Here is a 22,573-nt window from a genome sequence, read left to right as displayed (position 1 = left end):
CCTTTCCTAGCTCTACCTTTTTCGTAACTCTATGGCTCAGAGCCGGCCGTCGAGTTGGCAGCTCTTCCGGCTCTTCTGTCACGGGGTCAAAGGGCGTGCCGGCTTCCGCTTCTATCACTGCTTCAGGTCACTCAGCCGTCTCCGAGGCGACGTGGGGCCGAGCTGGGCTCCCCTCGGGTTGTGAGGTAGGTTCTTGCGGGGGAAGCCAAGCGGCCTGCTGGGCGGGAGCGTGGCGGGGATCCCACCCCGGTATTGTTATGCTGCCTTGGAGACCTCCCGGGCTGGTTGGACGCCCACGCCCATTATCCCCAGCCAGCTGCCCGAGGGAATTCGAGGGAGGTTTTACTGAGGGCGGCCCAGGGTGTGGTGGTGTTGCAGGCCCAGCAGGAGACGAGTGGCAGGGAGGAGGGGGGCGGCGGCATGGCGGCCTCTCGGTTTGGCTACTGGGTCTGGGAGGGGCCTTAAAATGGAGCGTGGAAAAAACAAATCCTAAGACGAACTAGTAGCCCATCATCCCCGTATTTTATGGTAAAACACGGCCCTTCATTTCAGAAAGCTGCCCCGTAGAAGGAGTCATTTTTCAACAAGGGGGTGGGTCCCTTTTACAGTAATCCTCGACTTACGACCACAACGGAGCCCCAAATTTCTCTTCAGTGAGACGTTTGTTCAGTGACTTTTGCCCCGTTTTATGGCTTTTCTTGCCAGGGAATCACTGTGGTTGATAAGTTAGCGACCTAGTTGTTAAAATGAATCTGGCTTCCTGGTTGATTTTGCATGTCAGAAGGTTGCCAAAAGGGGATCGCATGACCAGCAATGGTTATAAATTTGAACCGGTTACCAAGCATCTGAATTTTGATCCACCTGATCCTGGGGATGCTGCAAATGTTGTAACTGAAAAATGGTTTTAAGTCACTTTTTTCAATTGAGTTGTAACTTTGAACAGTTGTAAGTCGAGGATTACCTGTATTGAGGAAATGGTAACCCTTCGAGGGGAAAATAATGGAAATTGAATGGTCTTGTTGAAATACATTTATGTATATGATTTGATTGACATCTTTCTGTTGGAATATGGGGAGTTTTTCTGGGTTTTTGCTCTTGGATTTTCTTTGGTAAAGTCAAGTTATAAGGTAATTACATGGTTTTAACTTTGCAAACCTCTTTCGGATTAGCCCCCCTTGTGTGAAGTGTTGCTCTTTATTTTTTTCCAAAAAAATACGGTCACTGTTTACATACAGGTAGTCCTTAGCTTATCACCACCACAGAGCCCAACATTTCTGTTGCTAAGTGAAACATTTGTTAAATGAGTTTTGCCCCATTTGACAAATTTTCTTGGTTAGGTGTCATTGCATTAACTGTTGTTAATACTTTTTTCCCTGATGTAACTTCTAAATCCTGGTTTCCCCATTGATTTTGCTTGTCAGAAGGTTGCAAAAGGTGATCATGTGACTCCTGGGCATGGCGACCATCATAAATATGAGTCAGTTGCCAAGTGGCTGAATTTTGATCATGGGACCATGGGGATCTGCAATAGTCATAACTATGATAACCAGTCATAAGTCACTTTCCCCAGTGATGTAAGTTTGAACGGTCACTAAATAAACTGTTGTAAGTCAAGGACTACCTGTACTCAGCTGAGAAGTCAGGAATCAGTCAGGAAATGTGATGTTTAAATCATAGACAAGGGTGCCTCAGGTTAGAAAATTCAGAAGGGAAGCCTATTGGTATGGAAAAGTGCCGTCCGTCATCTACATTTAGAATTGGATTGTATCATGCAGAGGAATTGAAATAAGATAAAAGGGAATCCAGTCAAGGATTACCAATATGGTCCAAAGATGGCAGAATGAATTTTGAATAATGAATAAATGCCAAATCCTGAATTGGGAGTAAATCACCTAACTAGATCGGGCAACTTGTCCTTCAAGTTTGTCGTGCCATTTCTGACTCGCCTCCGCTTCCTATTATTTTCCCAGAATGAATCAGCTGCTTTAATATCAAGATTAGTTGCGTAATTTCATTCTTAATTCAGAGGACAATCATGCACCCCAAGTTCTAGATAAACCTTCAGGTAAATAAGTACATTGTGTTTAATACAAAAGTCTGTTTTGCTAGCCTTTGTTTTCTGTTGTATCCATGTAAAAGGCTGATAGGTCTCTGGTTAGGAATTCATATTTGCATTTGTATTTATAATATTTTAGTTTATTACTTATTAAGATAGTTTTTTTCCTTTGCTCAGGTTATTGAGAAAGGTTGAGCAGATAAAAAGATGAAGCTTTACAGTCTAAGTGTTCTTTACAAAGGTGATCCCAAAGTGCACTTACTAAAAGCTGCTTATGATGTCTCATCATTTAGCTTCTTCCAGAGATCCAGGTAGGTACTTCACTCCATTTTAGGATCAGTTTGTTTTCTCCCTTTGAAGCTTTCCTGTAACCACCCTTTGACATTCCCTTTGAATTTGTTGCATTGAATTCAAGATGTACATAGATTGCAATTCCTATTTGAATTGGTTAGTTTTTTTCTACTCATTTCCCTTTGGCCTTATTTTACTGTGATGGATTTGTACACTGTTTCTTTAATGATTTGTATGCTGCTTTTAAAAATTAGTATCTTTTAAAAAATAATCCATGTGTCAAGTGTAAGAAATCAGGAAGCAGAATGGTTCAAATGAATACAGATTTATTGCATACAAACACTCTCATAAAAATCTGAACTACCAACACTTAAAACAAATTGGCGGTAGCTAAGAATCAATGGAATTCAAGGCGGCTAGACTTAGGTATCTGTGTGTGAAGGGACTCCAGACTGATGATGCATTTGACCTCTCCCTTGAGCTTAGACTTGTCAACTCCTATGCCACGTGCTTTTACTATTTTTATGGCTAATGCTGCTAATAAAATGTATTTTCTTTACAGTGCATTTGAATATACCATATTTTTCAGAGTATAAGACACACCTTTTCCCCCCTTAAAAAGGGTGGATATGTTGGTGAAGCTATGTAGGAGCAGAAGCAGTAGCTGCTGCTCTGGTAATCTCACACTACTAACCAGTGCAAACAAAACTTTCGCCAGACCAATCTTTGAATACAGCTCATCTGTCTGGAACCCGCACCACATTTCAGACATACACACTCTAGAAAATGTCCTGAGATACTTTACTAGAAGAACCCTCCACTCCCAGCAGAATACCCTACACAGTTAGACTTGCAATCCTAGGTTTAGAAAATTTAGAACTATGTCCCCTTAAACACAACCGAAGCATAGCCCATAAAATCATCTGCTACAATGTCCTTCCTGTCAACGACTACTTCAGCTTCAACCACAACACATGAGCACACAATAGTTTCAAGTTTAATCAGATTTGTATGCCGCCCCTCTCCGCAGACTCGGGGCGGCTCACAGCAATAGCAATACAATGTAAGACAAATCCAATATTTAAATTACTTTAAAAAACACCACAAATTAAAACCAATCATACACACTAGCGTACCATGCATAAATTTTATAAGCCTAGGGGGAAGGAACATGTCAATTCCCCCATGCCTGACGACAGAGGTGGGTTTTAAGGAGCTTACGAAAGGCTAGGAGGGTGGGGGCAACTCTGATATCTGGGGGGAGTTGGTTCCAAAGGGTTGGGGCCGCCACAGAGAAGGCTCTTCCCCTGGGTCCCGCTAAACGACATTGTTTAGTTGACGGGACCCGGAGAAGGCCAACTCTGTGGGACCTAACTGGTTGCTGGGATTTGTGCGGCAGAAGGCGGTCCCGGAGATATTCTGGTCCAGTACCAGATACAATAGATACAAACTTAAAGTAAACAGCACCAAAAGTGACTGCAGGAAATACAACTTTAGTAGATGAGTAGTTGATGCATGGAACTCACTACCTGACTCTGTAGTATCATCACCTAACCCCCAAAAACGTAATCCTTAGACTATCCACTGTTGACCTCTCCCGATTCCTAAGAGAAAGAGGCATGCATAAGTGGACCAGCATGCCTTTTGTCCCCTGCCCTAATGTTTCTCTCTTACTAGCATCATGCATATAAACATTGTTATATCTTTGTATACCACTAATACGCACTTGATGAAACAAACAAATAAATAAAAATAAATCTTATACACAGAATACAGCCAATGCTGGCCTATCAAAGTCCCACTATGGCATCCCATTTTTGTGAAGAATGGGCCCATTTTTTGCAAAAATAGGGCGCAGAAAGGGTTTGGGAGGACTACAGAGTGCTCCTGGTGGCTGAAGGAAGATAAAAACACCCATTTTTGCAAAAACCCTAGGAGCACTCTGCAGGTCTCCCAACCCCTCTGTGCACCCAATTTTTTGCAAAAAGGAGAGAATGGGTGTTTTTCATAAAATCGGCATTTTTGTCTTCCCCCAGCCCCTAGGAGCACCCTGCAAGATTCCCAAATCTTCTGCATGTCCCGTTTTTTAAAAAAAGATGGGTGAAAAATTGGGTGTTTTTGCAAAAAATGGGGTGTAGAGATGGTTTGGGGAAATTACAGGGTGTTCCTGGGGGCCGGGGAGGAGAAAAACCTTTTTTCTTACTTAACCTCTTTTGAAATTTTGGTGCATTTTAAACAGTGTGTCTTATAATCCAAAAAATACGGTAGATAGTTTGGTGACTGTGATATTTTTTTTAATTATTAACTTTCAGCGTTCAAGAATTTATGACCTTCACAAGTCAACTGATAGTAGAGCGTTCAGAGCTTGGAAGCAGAGCTTCTGTAAAAGAACAAGGTAGGCATACACAGTGGTTTGCCTTAGACAGAACTATAGTAAACAAATAAGGGCGGGGAGGACTTAATATTGAGAGTAATGCTCATAAAGAAGATGTAGATAACAACTACTCTCTAAGGGGGGAAAGCATGTTGGAAGTAATCTAAGGGAATCTTCTCAATGATTAGGTCAAACTGAATCAAATAATTGAATTTCTTAGGAATTTGGTGAATATGATATTAGTATCTGGCAAACTGGTGTTTGCTATTAAAGTTGGTTGACAGCATCACAGGATCCTTTGTGTTAGGTTCCTTCTAAAAATGCTCTTGGTCAAAGAATCCATCACACACTGCTAATAGTTTGAGTTAGAATTACTTCATCCAAACATGTCACATGTTCTGATTTTTGTAAGATAAATTGTAATAATAGAAGATGAATTGTGTGTAGCCTTGAATCCTGTTAAAGCTTACATAAAAGTTTAATATTTTTTATAAATAGCTACTTTAAAAAAATATTTTTTGAAAAAAAAAGGTAAAAACTAATAAAAACTAGTAAAAACAAATATAGAATAAGGAAGAAAAAAGAATTCAGAACTAAAAGTTCAAGAAAGAAAGAAAACTAGAAAAAAATGCAAAATATTGTTCTGTCCCACCAACGGATTAAATACTAAAAGTTTTACTAGTTACAAAAATTTTATGCAGTTTGAGTCTTTTTGAAAAGAAGGTAAAATCTAGCAAAGACTTCACCACACTGATTATTAAGTCTTATCAGTTGTCCAGGGTCCCAAGAATAGGTAAACACCACAGTAATTTTTCTATTTCTTCTGCTTGGAAGCTGGATTCTTCTTTTTCCCAAAATGAATGTTATATTCAGACTGAGACTTAAAGAGCTCAACCAACTTGTAATTAAAAACAAACAAACAAAGGGTCTGAGGAGTTGGGAGAATCTATATAACTGTGGTTCTTTTTCACCAATGCTGTGGAATTTTATATGGGGAAAATATACATTTTTCATGTTATTCTTCATTTCAGAATACCTCTGCCATGTTTATGTACGGAATGATGGTTTGGCTGGAGTGGTAATTGCAGATCATGAATATCCATCCCGGGTTTGTTTCACTTTGTTGGATAAGGTAAATACCAGTTTGTGAAGGGAGGATTTGAATATCTACAGATGGACTGCAAGATAACACCAGAGTAGTTGCTTTCATAGTTAAAATTGCTTGTAAATAAAGTTCTGACTCAGTTCCGACATCACATTAAAGTAATTTGTATTAACTATATTTTATAATCCAAGCCTAGCCTAGGGTAAAATGTCATTTAGAATTTCTGAAGACTGTGCAAAATTAGGAAATGAAATAAGCTAGATGTAAAGCAGCAGCAACAAAGTTGTTTACAAAGTAAGGCTCCCATTGGGACTGCTACATAAACACACTCTGACTGACTGTGTATGATGATGCAGGGGAGGTTGGTGGAATAAAAAAAATACATTAAAATGAATGTTTAAATTCATTTTAGTCTTGTATGCTCAAGGTTGCTTTCAGTGAAAGTAATTTAGGACCAAAAAGTCTACCCAAATGACACAAAACTCAGAGAAGAAAATTTTAAGAGAAGAATACTTTCAATAACTTGAACTCCACTAACTGCATTCAGAAATTTAATTCTGTTACCTGAATTGGGTTTAAATAAACTCTTATGTGTAGATTATCAGCGCAATGAGATGAGCAGCATAGAAGTCTAATAATAAATAAATTAGCATCAGATTGTCTGAGTCATTGCTGTCTGTGTCAGAAATATTGTTAATCACTGTTTGCTCTTTCTGCTTTTCATTTCCTAGAGTCCCTTTATAATTCTAGAATTTATAAATTCCAATATTCTATCTGAACTTTTAAAATTTTATTCTTGGGGAGTACTGTGTAGAATTCCTTCAAAGGAATGTAAGATGTCTTTGAAAATCTACATAAAAAGATTTTAGCTTTCTCTTGGTATTCTGTATGTAGGTACTTGATGAATTCTCTAGGCAAGTTAATCGGATAGACTGGCCTTCTGGATCTCCAACAACAATAACCTATACAGCATTGGATGGGCACCTTAGTAAATATCAGGTATGGTTGGAATTAATATAAATTATTAGAAAAAATCTGTGAGCAGGAAGAATAAATATTTATCATAATAAAATCTACTAATGTTCAGGGCACAATAGGGCATGAGTTTACATGGCTTTGGTATACATTAATAAATTGCCTTTCCTAAATATTACATGGTAATGTTGTATAAACACCTTAATGACAATTTTTGGTGTCATGCCAAGAACATCACAAATAAAAATCTGTATCTTTTTTTAAGAATCCTCGTGATGCCGATGCAATGACAAAAGTGCAAGCCGAATTGGATGAGACCAAAGTTATCCTGGTAAGTGGTCAGCATCTTGCTATTAATATGGTGATTGTTAGATTCTGGTAAAATTTGGAAGCAAGACCATAATATAAAAAAACAAACTCTAGGGAAAAATCTTAGGAGATTTATTTGTCATGGGGGTCTGTGGATGGCATTCGGAGTACAGACTCAGTAAATACAAATCCTATTTTAAAGTCATCAGGATCCTTTGCTTTTGAGGCTGTGAATGCTATATAAAAGCCAAACTTCCTTTACTTTTTTGTACATGTGAATATAAGTCTAGGTGTTCCTGACACTGGTTAGCTCTTAATTCAATCCCTTAATGATCACATGTAATTTTTCAAGCTGAAATGAAAACATGATGCAATCAGATAAAAGTAGGTCATGACTAATTTTTATTTTATCTATGACCTCCTTTTTGTTGGTTAGATGCTCAGATACCAGTAATGGACAAAATGCTTCTTGAATAGTGGAATAAAATAGTGAATGTCCCATTTTGTGTCCTTCCTCAGCTTTAAATGCAATTGCAGGATTTCCATTCAATGAGCAGATAACACGGTGCACAGAGTAGGTTGCTCAGACTCTTTCTTCCTGTTTATTCTAGCAATATTTGCAGAAGAGTAGCTAGTTAACATATCTTCAGTGGTTGGTCAATAGTGTGTCCTCCACCTTCTTGGAGCATGTTCAGTCCTAAAATCCCTCTGAAATCCTGAGATTCTTCATTTATTGTGGAGCAATAGAGTTATTTAGTTGAGAGAATTGCTATGAGTAATTTTCATCAAAATATTGATTGGATTGTAAGCATTTGATAAGTGTCTTGTATTAGACACATTCAAATATAAATATTGTTTCTACTACACTGCAGTTACTTTGAAATTTGTTTGTTTGTTTATTCAATTTGTATGCCACCCAACTCCCTAGGCGGCTCACAACCAGAAATACATCCTAATCATTTTGTCTTGTTAGAAATTTAAAGTGACCCACTGGTTAACTATAAGATATTGATAGTGGAAATTAAATATTTCTCACAAATGCTAAAAGTGGAATAAAATATATATTTTTTAAGAAAGTGATGCAAGAACAACAGACAGTCCATATCCAGGTGAACAAACATTTATAGGCCACCATTAAGATCAGAAGGTGTGCTGTGTATGAAATATTACAGAATAGGTTCTTGAATTGTGGGGTAAAACAGTGAATGTCCCGCTTTGTGTCCTTCCTCAAGGAAACCATTTTCCCCACCATCGTCTTTGTCTAGAGAGAGTTGTAATTTTAGCACTAGGGGAGAGAAAGCAGTTTCTTGCTGCTAATTTTAAAATATTAGGAAGATGTGGACAATAGGACAGTAGAACAGTGACGGTAGGCATGATGGCTTGCTTATGCACACCCCTTCAGACCTCTTAGGAATGGGGTGAGGTCAACTGTAGACAGTCTAAGGGTCAGGTAGTGCATTCCATGCATTGATCACTCTGTTGCTGAAGTTGTATTTTCTGCAGTTGAGTTTCGAGTGGTTTACATTGAGTTTGAATTTATTTTGTGTGCATGTGTTGTTGCAGTTGAAGCTGAAGTATTCAATGATTGATAGGACATTGTGATGATTTTATGAACTACATATAGATCACATTGAAGGCAACATAACTCTTAAGTTTTCTAAGCCCAAAGTTTCAAGTCTGCTGGAATAAAGTATTCTGTTGTGAGCAGAGGAGTGAGGATTCTTCTTCTGAAATATTTCTGGACTCTCTCAATTGTATTAATGTCTGATATGCTGTGCGGGTTCCAGACGGATGAGCTGTATTCGAGGATTGGTCTGGCAAATGTTTTGTATACTCTGGTTAGCAGTTTAATATTGCCAGAGAAGAAGCTACGCAAGATTAGGTTAACAACTCTTAGTGCCTGTTTGGCAATGTTGTTACAATGGGCACTGGCACTTAGATCACTAGATATGAGTACTCTAAGGTCCTTAACAGAGTGAGGGTCCTCTACAAGGTTGTGTCCTCCAAGTTTGTATTTTGTGTTCTGATTCTTTTTGCCAATGTGTAAGACAGAGCATTTATTGGTTGAGATTCGAAGTTGCCAGTTATTAGATCTAGGTCTTTTTGAAGGGTAGAAGAATTGTTGGTGGTGTTAAATAGTTTAACATCATCAGCAAAGAGAACACAATTACTTGATCACAAAAGCCATTTATGTAAATAATGAATAGTGTTGGTCCTAGAACGCTGCCTTGAGGGACACTACCGATGACAGGTGCAGGATTTGATAGGGCACTCCCTATTTTAACCATTTGTTGTCTGTTTGACAAGAATGCAGTTATCCAATCATGAAGGGGACCAGAGATGCCATAAGGTTTTAGTTTTAGAATTAGTTTGTCGTATACCACTGGATCAAAGGCTTTACAAAAGTCTATGTAAATTGCATCTCTTGATTTACCTTGATTGCTTTGTGAAGTCCATTCTTTTTTGCAGTGTAGGAGTTGCAGGTTAGTGAATATTTTTTTTCTGAAACCAATTGTTTGTTAGAGAGTGGGTTGCTAGTTTCTAGGTGAAGGGTGATGGATTGATTTATGATTGATTCCATGACTTTGTAAGTGCTGCAACATAAAGAGTTGGTCTGCAATTTTCAACTTTACTTGGATCTCCTTTTTTGAAGATAGGGATGACTGTGGCTAGTGACCATAAGTTAATAAGATGCTAGTCCTGAAGGATTTTTCAAAAATTATACTTAGAGGTTCAGTTATGGTTGTGGAGAGCTTTTGAAATAACTATGTGCATAGACCATCAGGTTCAATGGATAGAGATGGTTTTAGGTTGCAAATGCTTTTCCAACATTATCTTCTGTAAAATTAATTTGTATTAGATAGTTGCAATTGTTTGGGATGTGACTAAGAAATATTGGGCTTGAGCCATTGCTATTTACAAAGTTGGAGCTGAAGAATGTATTAAAGATGGTGTTGTAAGACGGCAAAAACTGTTCCTTTTGAGACAAACATTTTTGTTTTGGGTTACATTTCTTTAAAAAACTCTTTGGTAGCATTCTGGCAGAGACTAAACTAAGTGGAAGAACGGATTTAATGGTAGTGTTAGACCAAGCCACTGTTGGTCTCCTTAAGAGGCAAATGTGGGCAAAGGTCCAACTGATGTGAAAAGTACAATGGTACTTCCTAAGTTTTTGTTCCAAATCTGAAAGGGAAAACTGTAAACCAGAGGTCTTCAAACTTGGCCACTTTAAGACTTGTGGACTTCAATTTCCAGCTACAGTGGCAGGAGAATTCTGGGAGTTGAAGCCCACAGATTTGAGGATCCCTACTGTAAACGCTTGATAAGAGGGCTGAGGGGGTGGGGGAAGGGAAAATTTGGAAATTAAGCTCTGCTAATGCAGAGCGATCATAGCCACACCACTTCATAAGCTCTCATGTTTGTTGCCTCTTCTGCAGCTGGGTTCCTAAATCAGGAATCTCTCTCTCAGTTGTGTCTTTTTCCCATTTAGCACAATACAATGGAGTCCTTGTTAGAACGAGGAGAGAAACTGGACGACTTAGTGGCCAAGTCAGAAATTCTTGGAAATCAGTCAAAAGCCTTTTACAAAACTGTAAGTATTTTTGGGCCAGTGTTCTGTAATAAAGACAGTGCTTCCTATCTTCCTGCAATGAGTTACTCTATGAGGCAATACATGTATGTAGTATTTTTAGTCAGTGGACACTGGCCTAGAAATCAAATACCACTAGAATCAAAGGAGATTCTCAATTATTCGGGACACAGTTGTCCCAAAGTTGTTTTTCAAAAGGCTTTCCCGTTTTTTCCCTTGAAAAGGTTTTGTTCCTACTGGTTTGAAAGAAGGGCCAGAGAGATCATCTTAGGTTAAAATTGAACAGCCCCCTCCTCAACAGAAAGGGATATGTCACCATCTATCTCCTTTTAGCAACCCCAAGAAAGTTCCACCCCCATTTGCACTCTGATTCAAGTGACTCTGAAGATACAGATAATCCCCCAAGTGGCCTCAACAACCCTCAGAAAGAAGCTAACAACTGACTTTCAGATACCAGATGACTGCAAAGATTATAAATCCTTCTATTCCTCACCATTCAGTCAGAACTGAAGAAGCTTCTTGGATAATAAGAGAAACACATTTAAGGGAAAAAACCTAAGAAAGTTCAGTTGCCTTTTGAAAAGTACCTTTGGGGCAAATGCAGGGAGATAGTAATTGTAACACATTACATTTGGAGCCAAAATACAGTTGTTGTTGTTGTTGTTGTTGTTGTTGTTGTTGTTGTTGTCATTGTTGTCATTGTTGCTGCTGCTGCTGCTTCTCTTATTATTTATGAATGTACATTTAAAAAGAACTGTTACTGATTGGGAAGGTGCATAAAGATTGGTAAAAGATGCCTTTGAGTAGAATGCAATTCTTACTGAACGCAAAGTTTCCTTATTGTGCAGGTAGTCCTCAACTTATAACTGGTTGCTTAGTGAGCCTTAGAAGTTACAACAGATCTACTTACAACCCAGAGTTGAAGTTCTAACAGCTATTCCTCATCCTGTGGTGTCACATGATCATATTTTAAGTTTGATGATTGGGCTGTTTTTATTGACATTTGTAGAATCCCATCATCAAATGATTAATGTACAATTTATTTTGTGTCAGAAACCAATGTTTCTTTTCAGTATCTGGCAAAGGATCCATTGGGGACAGTTAATTTTCTTAACAACTGCTGCAAAAAGTTCATGAAATCATGACTCAATTCATAACCAGCATATGTCTAGAGGTAGTCCTCAATTTACAACCACAATTGAGCCCAAAATTTGTGACGGTAAGTGATTTGTTAAGTGAGTTTTGCCCCGTTCTCCGTACTGGAAGAGCGGGTCCAGCAGTCACGTGGGTTGCTTGCTGTCCAATCCGTCGAGGACCAAGCCTAGTCTTTAAAAAGCCTGCTGGTTCCGCCCCTTCCCCAGAATTCGCTCGGTCCTGCGATCCAGCAGGACTCGTGGTAGCATGTTCCTCTCGCAAAACACCTTCTCTTCGTCTTCTTTCTATCCAGATAAGTAAAATTTAACATTGTATTTTACTTAGAGCTTGCCTTGGTTTGCGCGCCAGCTTTACTGGGCTTGGCGCCAAGGGAGAAGCCGTGGTGCGGTTAAAGCGGTTTTTTTCTAAAACGCCCTGCTCGCGCTGCTGCCGGATTGTATTTTTTTTTAATTTCATCGGCCAGGAGGTTTACCGGCAAGCTAAGGATTGTTCCATAAAGGGCTTTTTTCCTCCTGCGGTGTGGGATTGTTAGCAAGCTTCCCTTGATTGTCCCCTGGACCTTTGCCTTCCCTCTGTTTGCAAAATCATCAGAGTGGTTTATTTTGGTGCGAAGGCCCTCAGCACCCAGTAATTTTCCGGCACTTGCGGATCGCCCATGCGCGTCCCGCCTGGCGCCATTAAGTCCACCGCTTGGCCCTGGAGTAAGCTGTGAGACCCTCAGGCCTTTTCACCCTGCCTAGGCTTCCAAACCAGTGTGCCTTGTTTTACTTTGATTAAGGTTAGCGAGGCCTGCCCCTCTGCACTTCCTGGCACGAACTCTGGTAACGTCCAGATTGACTGAGTTGCAGACACTCCTGGGCCTAGGAGCAGGGCCCCCTTCCTCTTGGGAATGTTGCCCTAGAAGCTTCTCCCACCAAATTTTGGCTCAAGTCTTGTCCCTATAGTTTGTTCAGGCCATGACTTCGTTTCCCAAGAGAGGCACATCTAAAGGTTGCAGAGAGGTTAGGCCTACTGGAGATGAAATTGATAATATCCCCCAGGCCTCTTCCTCAAGAGTCCCTACAATGGCTAGACCCACCAGGGCTGAGAAGAGAAGGGACCAAGCTCTGCACAGAATACTTGAAAAATCGGCTAAACGTTTAAAGGTGCAGGCCCAAGTGCACATTAGCCCTGACCCCCCAGAGGCTTCTAACCTGCCTCCCTCTGGGGTCCCTGTGCTTTCTCTGGATGAGCCAAACCTAAACAGACCCCCAACCTAACTTATAGGGCTTAGGTTCAGAGGAGCCAGACATTATGGAAGATCCCTCCGAGCCAGATTCATCTCAGGCCTTCAGGGAATCTCCATCTCTACCTGCTACCATTACTAACCTGCCTCCAGAGTTTCAATCTTTGTACTCTGCCTTATCTAAAGCTATTGATGCCAAGCCCCCGGCTATCAATGTGCCTTCTCACTCTCGTCCCCTTCCATGCGCCCCTCGGCCCGTGAGTTCTCTCTCATCCTACAGAATTCCAATTAATGAGGATTCGGATCCTTCTCAGGATGAGAACGATGATATGGACGTAGAGGATAAAGATGACCTGTTCCATTGCCTGTGAGAAGAGGAGGAATCTCAAATCAAGATTCCAACCCCGGTTGTGATTTTTCCATCTCAACTGTTCAAATCTCTTCTATTCAAGGCAAGAGTTTCCACAGGCTTAGCCAGGCAAGATAAACAATCTGTTCCTTCCACAGATCCTCCTGAAGAAAATCTACCATACTTCATGGAGGTACAGGAAGACAATGAGGTCATCCCAATGCCCAAATTGTTTAAAGAGGCTCTGCTTAAGCAGTGGGACCACCCAACCTTTGGCTTCAATCCCACAGCTAAAGACAAGAAACTATATAAGCTTTCTCCATCTTATGAAGACCTTCTTGTCTGTCCTAAAGCTGATGAACTGGTAAAGACTCTACATTCTGCGGATGCTATGCCTGGTGAAGCAGAGGAGGTATTAAAACCCGAAGACAAGCGCTTAGAGCAAATGCTCAAAAGATGTTTCTTCACGGATACCTGGGCTATTAAGAGTGCAGCAGCAGCATCCTTTTTTTCTAGAGCTATGCTTTTATGGCTTCAACAGCTCCCTACCTCCCAAACGTTTCATTTCTTGTCCATCCCCCAGGTCCTCTCCATCCCGTCTCCGAATCGAGGAGGCTATTAAACACCTGTTGTCTATCAGGGCTATCCAACCAGTTCCCTCCTCCCAAAGAGGTCTGGGCTTCTACTCCATCCTCTTCATGGTCCGTAAGACATCTGGAGGATGGAGAGCCATCTTAGACCTTAAAAGATTAAACCAGTTCATTAAATATAGGAAATTTAAGATGCATTCCTTGTCATCCATCTTAGCCGCTATCCATCCAGGGGACTTTATAGTCTCCTTGGATCTCACGGAAGCCTGTCTCCATATCCCTATTGCCAAGGGTCACAGAAAATTCCTTCGCTTTGCCTTCCAGGGCAAGCACTATCAGTATAGGGCCATGCCCTTCGGGCTCTCCTCGGCTCCTCGAATCTTTACTAAGCTCCTAGGAGCCCTGGCGGCTCACACCCAATCCATGCCCATTCATATTTTATGCTATTTGGATGACATATTAATTCATGGGGCCTCTAAAGAGGACATCTGCTCAGACCTCAACATTACCATGTCTATCCTACAGGATCATGGTTTTTCCATCAATCTCAAGAAAAGTCAGCTCCATCCGTCTACTTCTATTCAACACCTGGAGGCTATCATAAATTCAAATCTCTCAGGTTTTTCTCTCTACTGAGAGAAAAGTCAGTACTAGGGAGCTCATTTCCCAGAAACGATCTCAGAGAAGGACTACCATCATTACCCTATCTTCCCTACTGGGAAAGATGGTGTCCTGCATTGGCATCCCCTGGGCCTGTCTTCATGCCAGGGATCTCCAATGGCTTCTGTTACCGTTCCAGAGATCAGGGAACAGTAACTCGGCATGCCTCATCACCGTTCCAACCACAGTCTTAAGAGCCCTTACGTGGTGGACCTCCCCCGCTCTGGACAAGGGATCTCCCTTCAGGTGCCCAGATCAATTTACCATCACCACGGATGCCAGTTTAACGGACTGGGGAGCCCATGCCCAGGGCCTGATAGCCCAAGGCACGTGATTAGCAGAGGAGGCTTCCAGACCTATCAACTGGCTGGAATTGAGAGCAGTGTCTTTGGCCCTCAAACAATTCAAACCACACATCATCAATCAACATGTCCTGATTGTCACGGACAATATAGCTACAAAAAGTCATATTTGCAGACAAGGGGGCAAGGCCCTGATGAGAGAAGCCCTTAAGTTGGGTCTTTGGGCAGAGAGACATCTACAGTCTTTAGGGGCCGATCACATATCAGGAGTCCTCAATGTACAGGCGGATTGGCTTTCCCAGTCGACTCTGGATCCAGGGGAGTGAAGCCTTCATCCGGCTCTGTTTTAGCAAACCTGCCTCAGATTCGGTCACCCATTGCTAGACCTATTTGCAACCGAGGCCAATGCTCAACTCCCTCGATTCTACTCCCAAGTTCCCATCCCCGGGAGCTGAGGCAACAAATGCACTCAGAATCCCTTGGCCTCGAGGGCTGCTTTACACCTTCCCTCCATTTGGCAGGATTTATGCCAGTTCCATTCGGACAAAGTAGTCCTGCGCCTGGACCCCACCTTTCTACCCAAGGTCAGTTCCATGTTTCACAGATCCCAGGACATTGTGTTGCCTTCCTTTTGTTCCAACCCGAACCATCATCTAGTGGTCAGATGGCACACCTTAGATCTCACTAGAGCGCTGAGAATCTACATCCAACAGATGAGACCCAATCAAAGGTTGGAAGCCCTATTCGTGGCCTACCATCCCAGGTCCATGGGATCCAAGGTATCCTCAACCGTAATAGGTGGTTGGATCCGAGGGACTATCTCAAAGGCTTATGAGTCAGCTTCCCTCACCATACCTAGAAGTATCACAGCACATTCCACAAGAAGTGCAGCCACATCTGCTGCATGGGCAACTCAAGCTCCATTGGAGGAAGTCTGCAAAGCAGCCACTTGGGCCTCTCCAAACTCTTTCATAAGGCATTACAAAATTGACTCTTACGCTTCAGCGGATGCTGCCTTCGACAGAAGAGTCCTCCATCCGTTATCTCTCCCTAGGACTCATCTATTGGGTATGTCCCACGTGACTGCTGGGCCCGCTCTCTCAGTACGGAGAATAGGCGTTGATAGCTTACCTGAACGCCTCTTCTCGTATGATGAGCGGGTACAGCAGTCACTTCCCTCCCTGTATTTCTTTTTTAACTATGGTTATTCCTTTAACCTGTTTTCTTCTATCATGAGAGTTGAACATTATTGAGCCACCACAATTGAGCCTAAGTCTACGGATTCGCGAATTCTGGGGAAGGGGCGGATCCAGCAGGCTTTTTAAAGACTAGGCTCGGTCCTCAACGGATTGGACAGCGAGCAACCCACGTAACTGTTGTGCCCGCTCATCGTACAAGAAGAGGCGTTCAGGTAAGCAATCAACGCCTATTTTCTGATCTTGCCACAGTTGTTAAGTGAATCACTGCAGTTCTTAAATTAATAATCCGGTTGTTAAGTGAATCTGGCTTCCCCATTGATTTTGCTTGTCAGAAGTTCGCAAAAGGGGATCACGTGACTCAAGGGCACTGCAACCATCATAAATATGAATCATTTTCCAAGCACCTGAATGTAAATCACATGACCATAGGGATACTGCAACAGTCATAAGTGTGAAAAATTGTCATAAATTACTTTTTAAAAGTGTCATTGTAACTTCGAACAGTCTCTAAATGAACTATTGTAAGTTGAGGACTTCATGTAATAAGTGTGTATTTCTTCCCATCTCTCCTGACCTGGAAGGCCCGGAAGCAGAATTCATGCTGTGACATCATGTGACTCCATCCACCGTGTACCTTCACCACCTGCTTTGGACTATCTGGATTTGATCTGATTTCATGACTCCTGGAAAAAGAGTTAGCAACGTCTACCTGTAACTACAGCAGCAGCTGCTGTTTCCAGATTCAGCCATCGGAGCCACACTGGAGGCAAGAAATACCATGTTGGAGATCCATGAAATTAAAACCTTATTTGAAAAAACCCCCACAAACACCTTTCATGGCAAAAGGGTATCTGGGATATTAGGTTGATGACCCAAAGGGAGTTCAGAATGGATCCTGGTGCTTACATATATTCCTGTTTTGGTCATTGGCTGATACCTGTGTGGGGATTTGCTGCTCTCCTTTCCAAAACTACAAACAGACTCATTGTACATACTTAAGAGTAAGATAAGCAGTTTGGCCATCTGGAAAATACCTTTTTTCCAGCATTGCACAGTGTCCTTGTGTCTTAAAATGTTGGGTGCTGATTTATGGAAGTGAAGCAAAACCCAATCTGGTTTGAGCTCATTCAGAATTATTCAGAGAACACGGATCTCTGCGTTCTGCATGAAAGAAAGAAAAAAGATATCTAAGGCAGCCCGAGAACTGATTATACTTAGAAATATAGAAGATATTCCAAAGAGGTGGGAATGTGGTTTTAGAACTAATATGGATATGTTTTTAAGTTTTCCCCGATTCTAGGTGGGAAATTTCTTTCCAACCTGAGTCAGACTTAATTTTGTTTTTGTCAAGGACATAAACAGCAGCATTTAGCTCCCTCTTTTTCTGGTATCGTTTGCCACTGATCAAACCCAGGATTTCATTAAGAAGGGATTGTGTGGCACAACTCCTTGGCTGCTCTTGGACACTGCAGTTCGTTTAGGTTGGGTTTACTGATCAATAATTGGTAACTCATCTAGCTGATGGATTGCCATTTCTACACTGTTCAGGAGGAGGTGGAATGAATGGGGAGTTGTATTGCAATCTGGGCATACCTCGTCACCCTCTGTATTATGGCTGTTGTCCTGACAGTGAACTTGCCCTGGTTTTAACCAGCAGCCCTTCTTGAACATACTGCACCCAAAAGAATAAGCTGCTGTTTTACACTAGCCATTATGCCAGAGCCTTGTAGAGTATGAGCTATCCTGTATCGGATCTAAGTGTGTTAGTTGCTGCAACTACGCAGCTTGGTGTTGTCTTGTGATGTCCTCGGCCAAGACTACATTCTCCTATGGTTGGAGAAATCGTCTCCGCTGGTTATGTGTAAATGTAGGAAATGTTAATGCTTTTGTCTTTCTGTCGGTGGTGTCTCAGCTCTAAGGCTCATTCTGTCTTTTGCAGGGTGGGGGCCAGGGGTACCGTTCTACTTGTATTTCTGCCTTCCTCCCCAAGTGTTTTGATTTATTGTGACTAGTTTGGACATGTCTGCACACCATGTCCCTTAAAGTCAGCTGATCCCCAACTAGGAGTCCTTTGTGAAGCAATTCAGCTAGGAAAAACATGCCACCTGGAGCTTTTGCCCATCAATGGCATGTTTGTGCACACCTACCCATGGTGGAATAATAACTCCTCCGATATATTAATCCAACAGGGACAGAAGTCCATAGGCTCGGGATAAGTAACCTGTAACATTTTGGGCACAGCTTCCCTAACCCCGTTGATAAACTGATATCACTGGCTGAGCTGTCTCTATTCCAGAAGAGACATGTAAAGAGCCAGGAAGCTATCCTTGCTCATTAGTAAGAAGCAGTTAGTGCCAAGACAACAAACTGACAGAATGACAAAGAGCAATTTAAGGCAGTTGAAGGTTCCTGATGCGACTCCAAGAAATCTTATTTCTGGCTTGCATTGTTCCTTTCTTAAACTGTGTCTGTCATGCACCGTTGATAGACTGTGCATAACAGTCTTGATTACTTCTTGAGCCAACTTCCAACTTCCCTGCAGTTTATATATATTTGTCAACCTAGGGTCAGTACAGTGAAGTGAAGCAAGTCAGAAATCTGGGGTTTCTGTTTGACTTGAAGAGTGATGGGTGCGTCCTGGGACTTGGCAACTTGGCCGCACTTGGTTTGAGCCTTTTGTTGAGGGAAGACATCTGGGTGAAAGAAGAGTGATTCGTGCAGAGGCTGCATTTGCAGATCTGATGCAGCACCCTTGTGGTGCCAGAAATTCACCAGCCTTAATTCTTTTCCTTCCTCCAATGTCTGCTTCAGATGCACCAACCTAAGGGCTGTCATATTTTCTGTAAAGTCCATTTCTGCAGTGGTCAGTTCCTTGTGGACTGCTAATTTTGCTCCAAAAGATTAAGAGGGTAGATAGAACACTGCAGGGAGTTCGCTACTACTTGTTGTAACAGAAAATGGGTTGTTCTCTCCTCATTCTGCGATTTGAAATGTACAGTATTGTAGAAACTTGCGTGCATTACTTTATTTTGCCCCTCCTAACCCCTTTCTAATGTGGAAGCTTTTACTAAAGATTGTATTTTAATAAATATTGCTTAATGTATGTATTGGTTATTGGAATATATCTATAAAGCTGTCACTTGATCATCTAGAATTGGTTGTGTCTTATTGGGAGGGCTTTAGTTGGAATCATATTTCTCATAGGGTATAATTGTTAGAAATGCTTCCAATATTGCCATATATTCTTCCAGAAAAACTGGATGCATTTGCGTATTTTTGAACTCCATGCGTGGATTAAAGTATATTGTATTTAGCAATGTTTCAACCATTTCTATTATGACCAAAAAATTCTGACCTCATGTGGCAATAAAGTAAAAAGTAAAGGAGTCTGCAGATTGGAGTCTGTTGTTGCAAACTATAGGGGGCAGAATGGTGGCCATCTCTGTTGAAAGGCCATTGAGCCAGTGAAATCTGAAGACTTGTCTGCTGTTATGTGACCAGCATAACACCACGGAACACTGTTACCTTCCCATTGAAGTGGCACCTGTTAATCTATTCACATCTACATGCTTTTGAACTGCAAGTTGGCAGGAGCTGGGACGAGGACAGAAACTCACTCTCATTGCATAGGCACACAGATCTGTCTTGCTGAGCCACCCACCCACCCCCACCACATGAGATAATACAGTTCCCCAACACCCAAACTCTGGAACAACCTTATTTTAGCTGAATATTTTATTGTGCCAATCCAGCTGAGGAGGCTTAGAGAGCATGTAAACCTTAAAGTACCTTGTTCCAATGCTATGCCCACCAAGTGTTTTCAGTGGTCATAGGTGATAAATAAGGAAACCATAACCTGAAGCTGAATGACACTCAAGCAGATCTTCGCAATCTGTCAAATGATCAGTCTTTAGTTAAATGAAGAATCAATATCTTAAATTGCTACATTCAGTATTATGTTCTCAGTGGAGTTTAATGGCATCTAGTGCAGCTAGCCCAGGAATCCTTGGGAATCCTCTCTTCTCACAGAGGCAGAGTAGGCCAAAGTGTATTTAGATCCTCCACAAATACAATTTCCTGCAGGAGGCTGAACAAATTTCATTTGAAATTACTCAATCCAAGCATTACTTAATAAGTTTGTTTAGTGACTGTTCAAAGTTATGACAAAATTACTTATGACCATTTCTCCATACTGAGAGAGCAGGTCCAGCAGTTACGTGGGTTGCTCGCTGTCCAATCCGTCGAGGACCGAGCCTAGTCTTTAAAAAGCCTGCTGGATCCGCCCCTTCCCCGGAATTCGCTCGGTCCTGCAATCCAGCAGGACATGTGGTGGCTCATTCCTCTTGCAAAACACCTTCCTTCGTCTTCTTTCTATTCAGATAAGTAAAATGTAATTCTGTCTTTTAGTAGAGCTTGCCTTGGTTGCGTGCCAGCCTTACTGGGCTTGGCGCCAAGGGAGAAGCCGCGGTGCAGCTACTGCAGTTTTTTCCAAAACGCCCTGCTTGCGCTGCCGCCGGATTGCATTTACAAGTAAATCTACTTGGCCAGGAGGTTTACTGGCAAGCTAAGGATTGATTTTAAAACAAAACAGGGCTCTTTTTCCTCCTGCGATGTGGGACTGTTAGCAAGCTTCCCTTGATTGTCCCCCGGACTTTAGACTCCCCTCCGTTTTTAAAATATCGGAGCGGTTTATTTTGGCGCGAAGGTCCTCAGTACCCAGTAATTGTCGGCCCTTGTGGATCGCCCAGGTGCTTCCCGTCTGGCTCCAGTAAGTCCACCGCTTGGCCCTGGAGTAAGCTTTGAGCCCCTCAGACCTTTTCTCCCTGATTAGGCCTCCAAACCAGTGTGCCTTGGTTTACTTTGATTAAGGTTAGTGAGGCCTGCCCTTCTGCACTCTCTGGCATGAACTCTGGTACCGTCCAGATTGACTGTGAGTTGCAGACGCTCCTGGGCCTAGGAGCAGGACACCCTTCCTCTTGGGAACGTTGCCCTAGAAGCTTCTATCAGATTTGGCTCAAGTCTTGTCCCTGTAATTTGTTCAGGCCATGACTTCGTTTCCCAAGAGAGGCACATCTAAAGGTCCCAGAGAGGTTAGGCCTACTGGAGATGAAATTGATAATATCCCCCAGGCCTCTTCCTCCTCTTCCTCGGGAGCCCCTACTATGGCTAGACCCACCAGAGCTGAGAAGAGAAGGGACCAAGCATTGCAGAGAATCCATGAAAAATCAGCTAAACGCTTAAAGGTGCAGGGCCAAGTGCACATTAGCAATGACCCCCCAGAGGCTTCTAACCTGTCTCCCTCTGGGGTCCCTGTGCTTTCTCTGGATGAGCCAAACCTAAACAGACCCCAACCTAACTTATGGGGCTTAGGTCCAGAGGAGCCAGACATTATGGAAGATCCCTCCGAGCCAGACCCATCCCAGGCCTACAGGGAATCTCCACCTTTACCTGCAACCATTACTAATCTGCCTCCAGAGTTTCAATCTATGTTTTCTGCCTTATCTAAAGCCATTGATGCCAAGCTCTCGGCCATCAATGTGCCATCTCACTCTCGTCTCCTTCCACGCACCCCTAGGCCCGTGAGTTCTCTCTCATCCTACAGAGTTCCAATTAATGAGGATCCGGATTCTTCTTAGGAGGAGAACGATGATGTGGACGTAGAGGATAAAGATGACCCTTTTCATTGCCTGTCAGAAGATGAGGAATCTCAAATCAAGATTCCAACTCAGGCTGAGATTTTTCCTTTTCAACTCTTCAAATCTCTTCTATTTAAAGCAAGAGGTTCTACATGCTTAGCCGGGCAAGATAAACAGTCTGCTTCTTCCACAGATCCTCCTGAATAAAATCTACCATACTTCATGGAGGAACAGGAAGACAAAGAGGCCATTCCAATGCACAATGCACAGTCTTCGTAGAGGGGCGGCATACAAATCTAATAAATTATTATTATTATTATTAAAGATGCTCTGTTCAAGCAGTGGGACCACCCAGCCTTTGGTTTCAATTCCACAACCAAAGACAAGAAATTATATAAGCTTTCCCCATCTTATGAAGATCTTCTTGTCTGCCCTAAACCTGATGAAACGGTTAAGACTCTTCACTCTGCTGCTGCTATGCTGGTGAAGCAGAGGAGGTTTTAAAACCCGAAGACAAACGCCTAGAGCAAATGCTCAAAAGATGTTTCTTCGCGGATACCTGGGCTATCAAGAGTGCAGCAGCACCATCTTTCTTTTCTAGAGCTATGCTTTTATGGCTTCAACAGCTCCAGCAGTACATCCCCCCTGATGATCTACGAGGCCAACAGCATTTCAACAAAGTTTTTGCAGCGGCCCAATATGTAGCTGATGGTACCCTGCAATCATCAAGATTTGCAGCCAGGTCACTAGCAGCCTCA

General features: G+C 42.1%; 2 protein-coding genes across 3 annotated transcripts in view; one reads left to right on the top strand and one right to left on the bottom strand.

Moving 5' to 3' along the window:
- Positions 1 to 75, bottom strand: part of GCK (glucokinase) — a 72,239-nt gene extending 72,164 nt beyond the window's left edge. The window contains exon 1 of the mRNA XM_070765515.1: positions 2 to 75. The gene's annotated coding sequence lies outside the window, so the exon portion shown is untranslated. The remainder of the gene's footprint in view (position 1) is intronic.
- YKT6 (YKT6 v-SNARE homolog) lies at positions 18 to 19,328 on the top strand. Of its 2 annotated transcripts, XM_070765520.1 has the most exons (9): positions 75 to 185; positions 1,971 to 2,065; positions 2,234 to 2,367; positions 4,660 to 4,742; positions 5,753 to 5,853; positions 6,721 to 6,825; positions 7,067 to 7,132; positions 10,601 to 10,702; positions 16,761 to 19,328. In XM_070765520.1, the coding sequence occupies exons 3-9, from the start codon at positions 2,264 to 2,266 to the stop codon at positions 16,794 to 16,796; spliced, it is 597 nt and encodes a 198-aa protein (XP_070621621.1). In that variant the 5' UTR covers positions 75 to 185; positions 1,971 to 2,065; positions 2,234 to 2,263; the 3' UTR covers positions 16,797 to 19,328. The 2 variants fall into 2 exon arrangements, with proteins under 2 accessions (XP_070621620.1, XP_070621621.1); XM_070765519.1 differs by lacking the exon at positions 1,971 to 2,065 and having other exon boundaries at positions 18 to 185.
- Positions 19,329 to 22,573: the final 3,245 nt, after the last annotated feature.

This window comes from Erythrolamprus reginae, chromosome 12 (assembly GCF_031021105.1).
Source record: "Erythrolamprus reginae isolate rEryReg1 chromosome 12, rEryReg1.hap1, whole genome shotgun sequence".
NCBI lineage: Eukaryota > Metazoa > Chordata > Lepidosauria > Squamata > Dipsadidae > Erythrolamprus > Erythrolamprus reginae.
Note: the sequence above shows the minus strand (reverse complement) of the source record. Positions and strands in the feature narration are given on the sequence as shown.

What these genes read in the sequence shown, in the direction of transcription:
- YKT6 (XM_070765519.1), top strand. Translation starts at nt 2,264, where the DNA reads ATGAAGCTTTACAGTCTAAGTGTTCTTTACAAAGGTGATCCCAAAGTG. An exon ending in GTTTCACTTTGTTGGATAAG is followed by an intron (nt 5,854 to 6,720) that starts GTAAATACCAGT and finishes TTCTGTATGTAG; the next exon opens with GTACTTGATGAATTCTCTAG. An exon ending in ATGAGACCAAAGTTATCCTG is followed by an intron (nt 7,133 to 10,600) that starts GTAAGTGGTCAG and finishes TTTCCCATTTAG; the next exon opens with CACAATACAATGGAGTCCTT.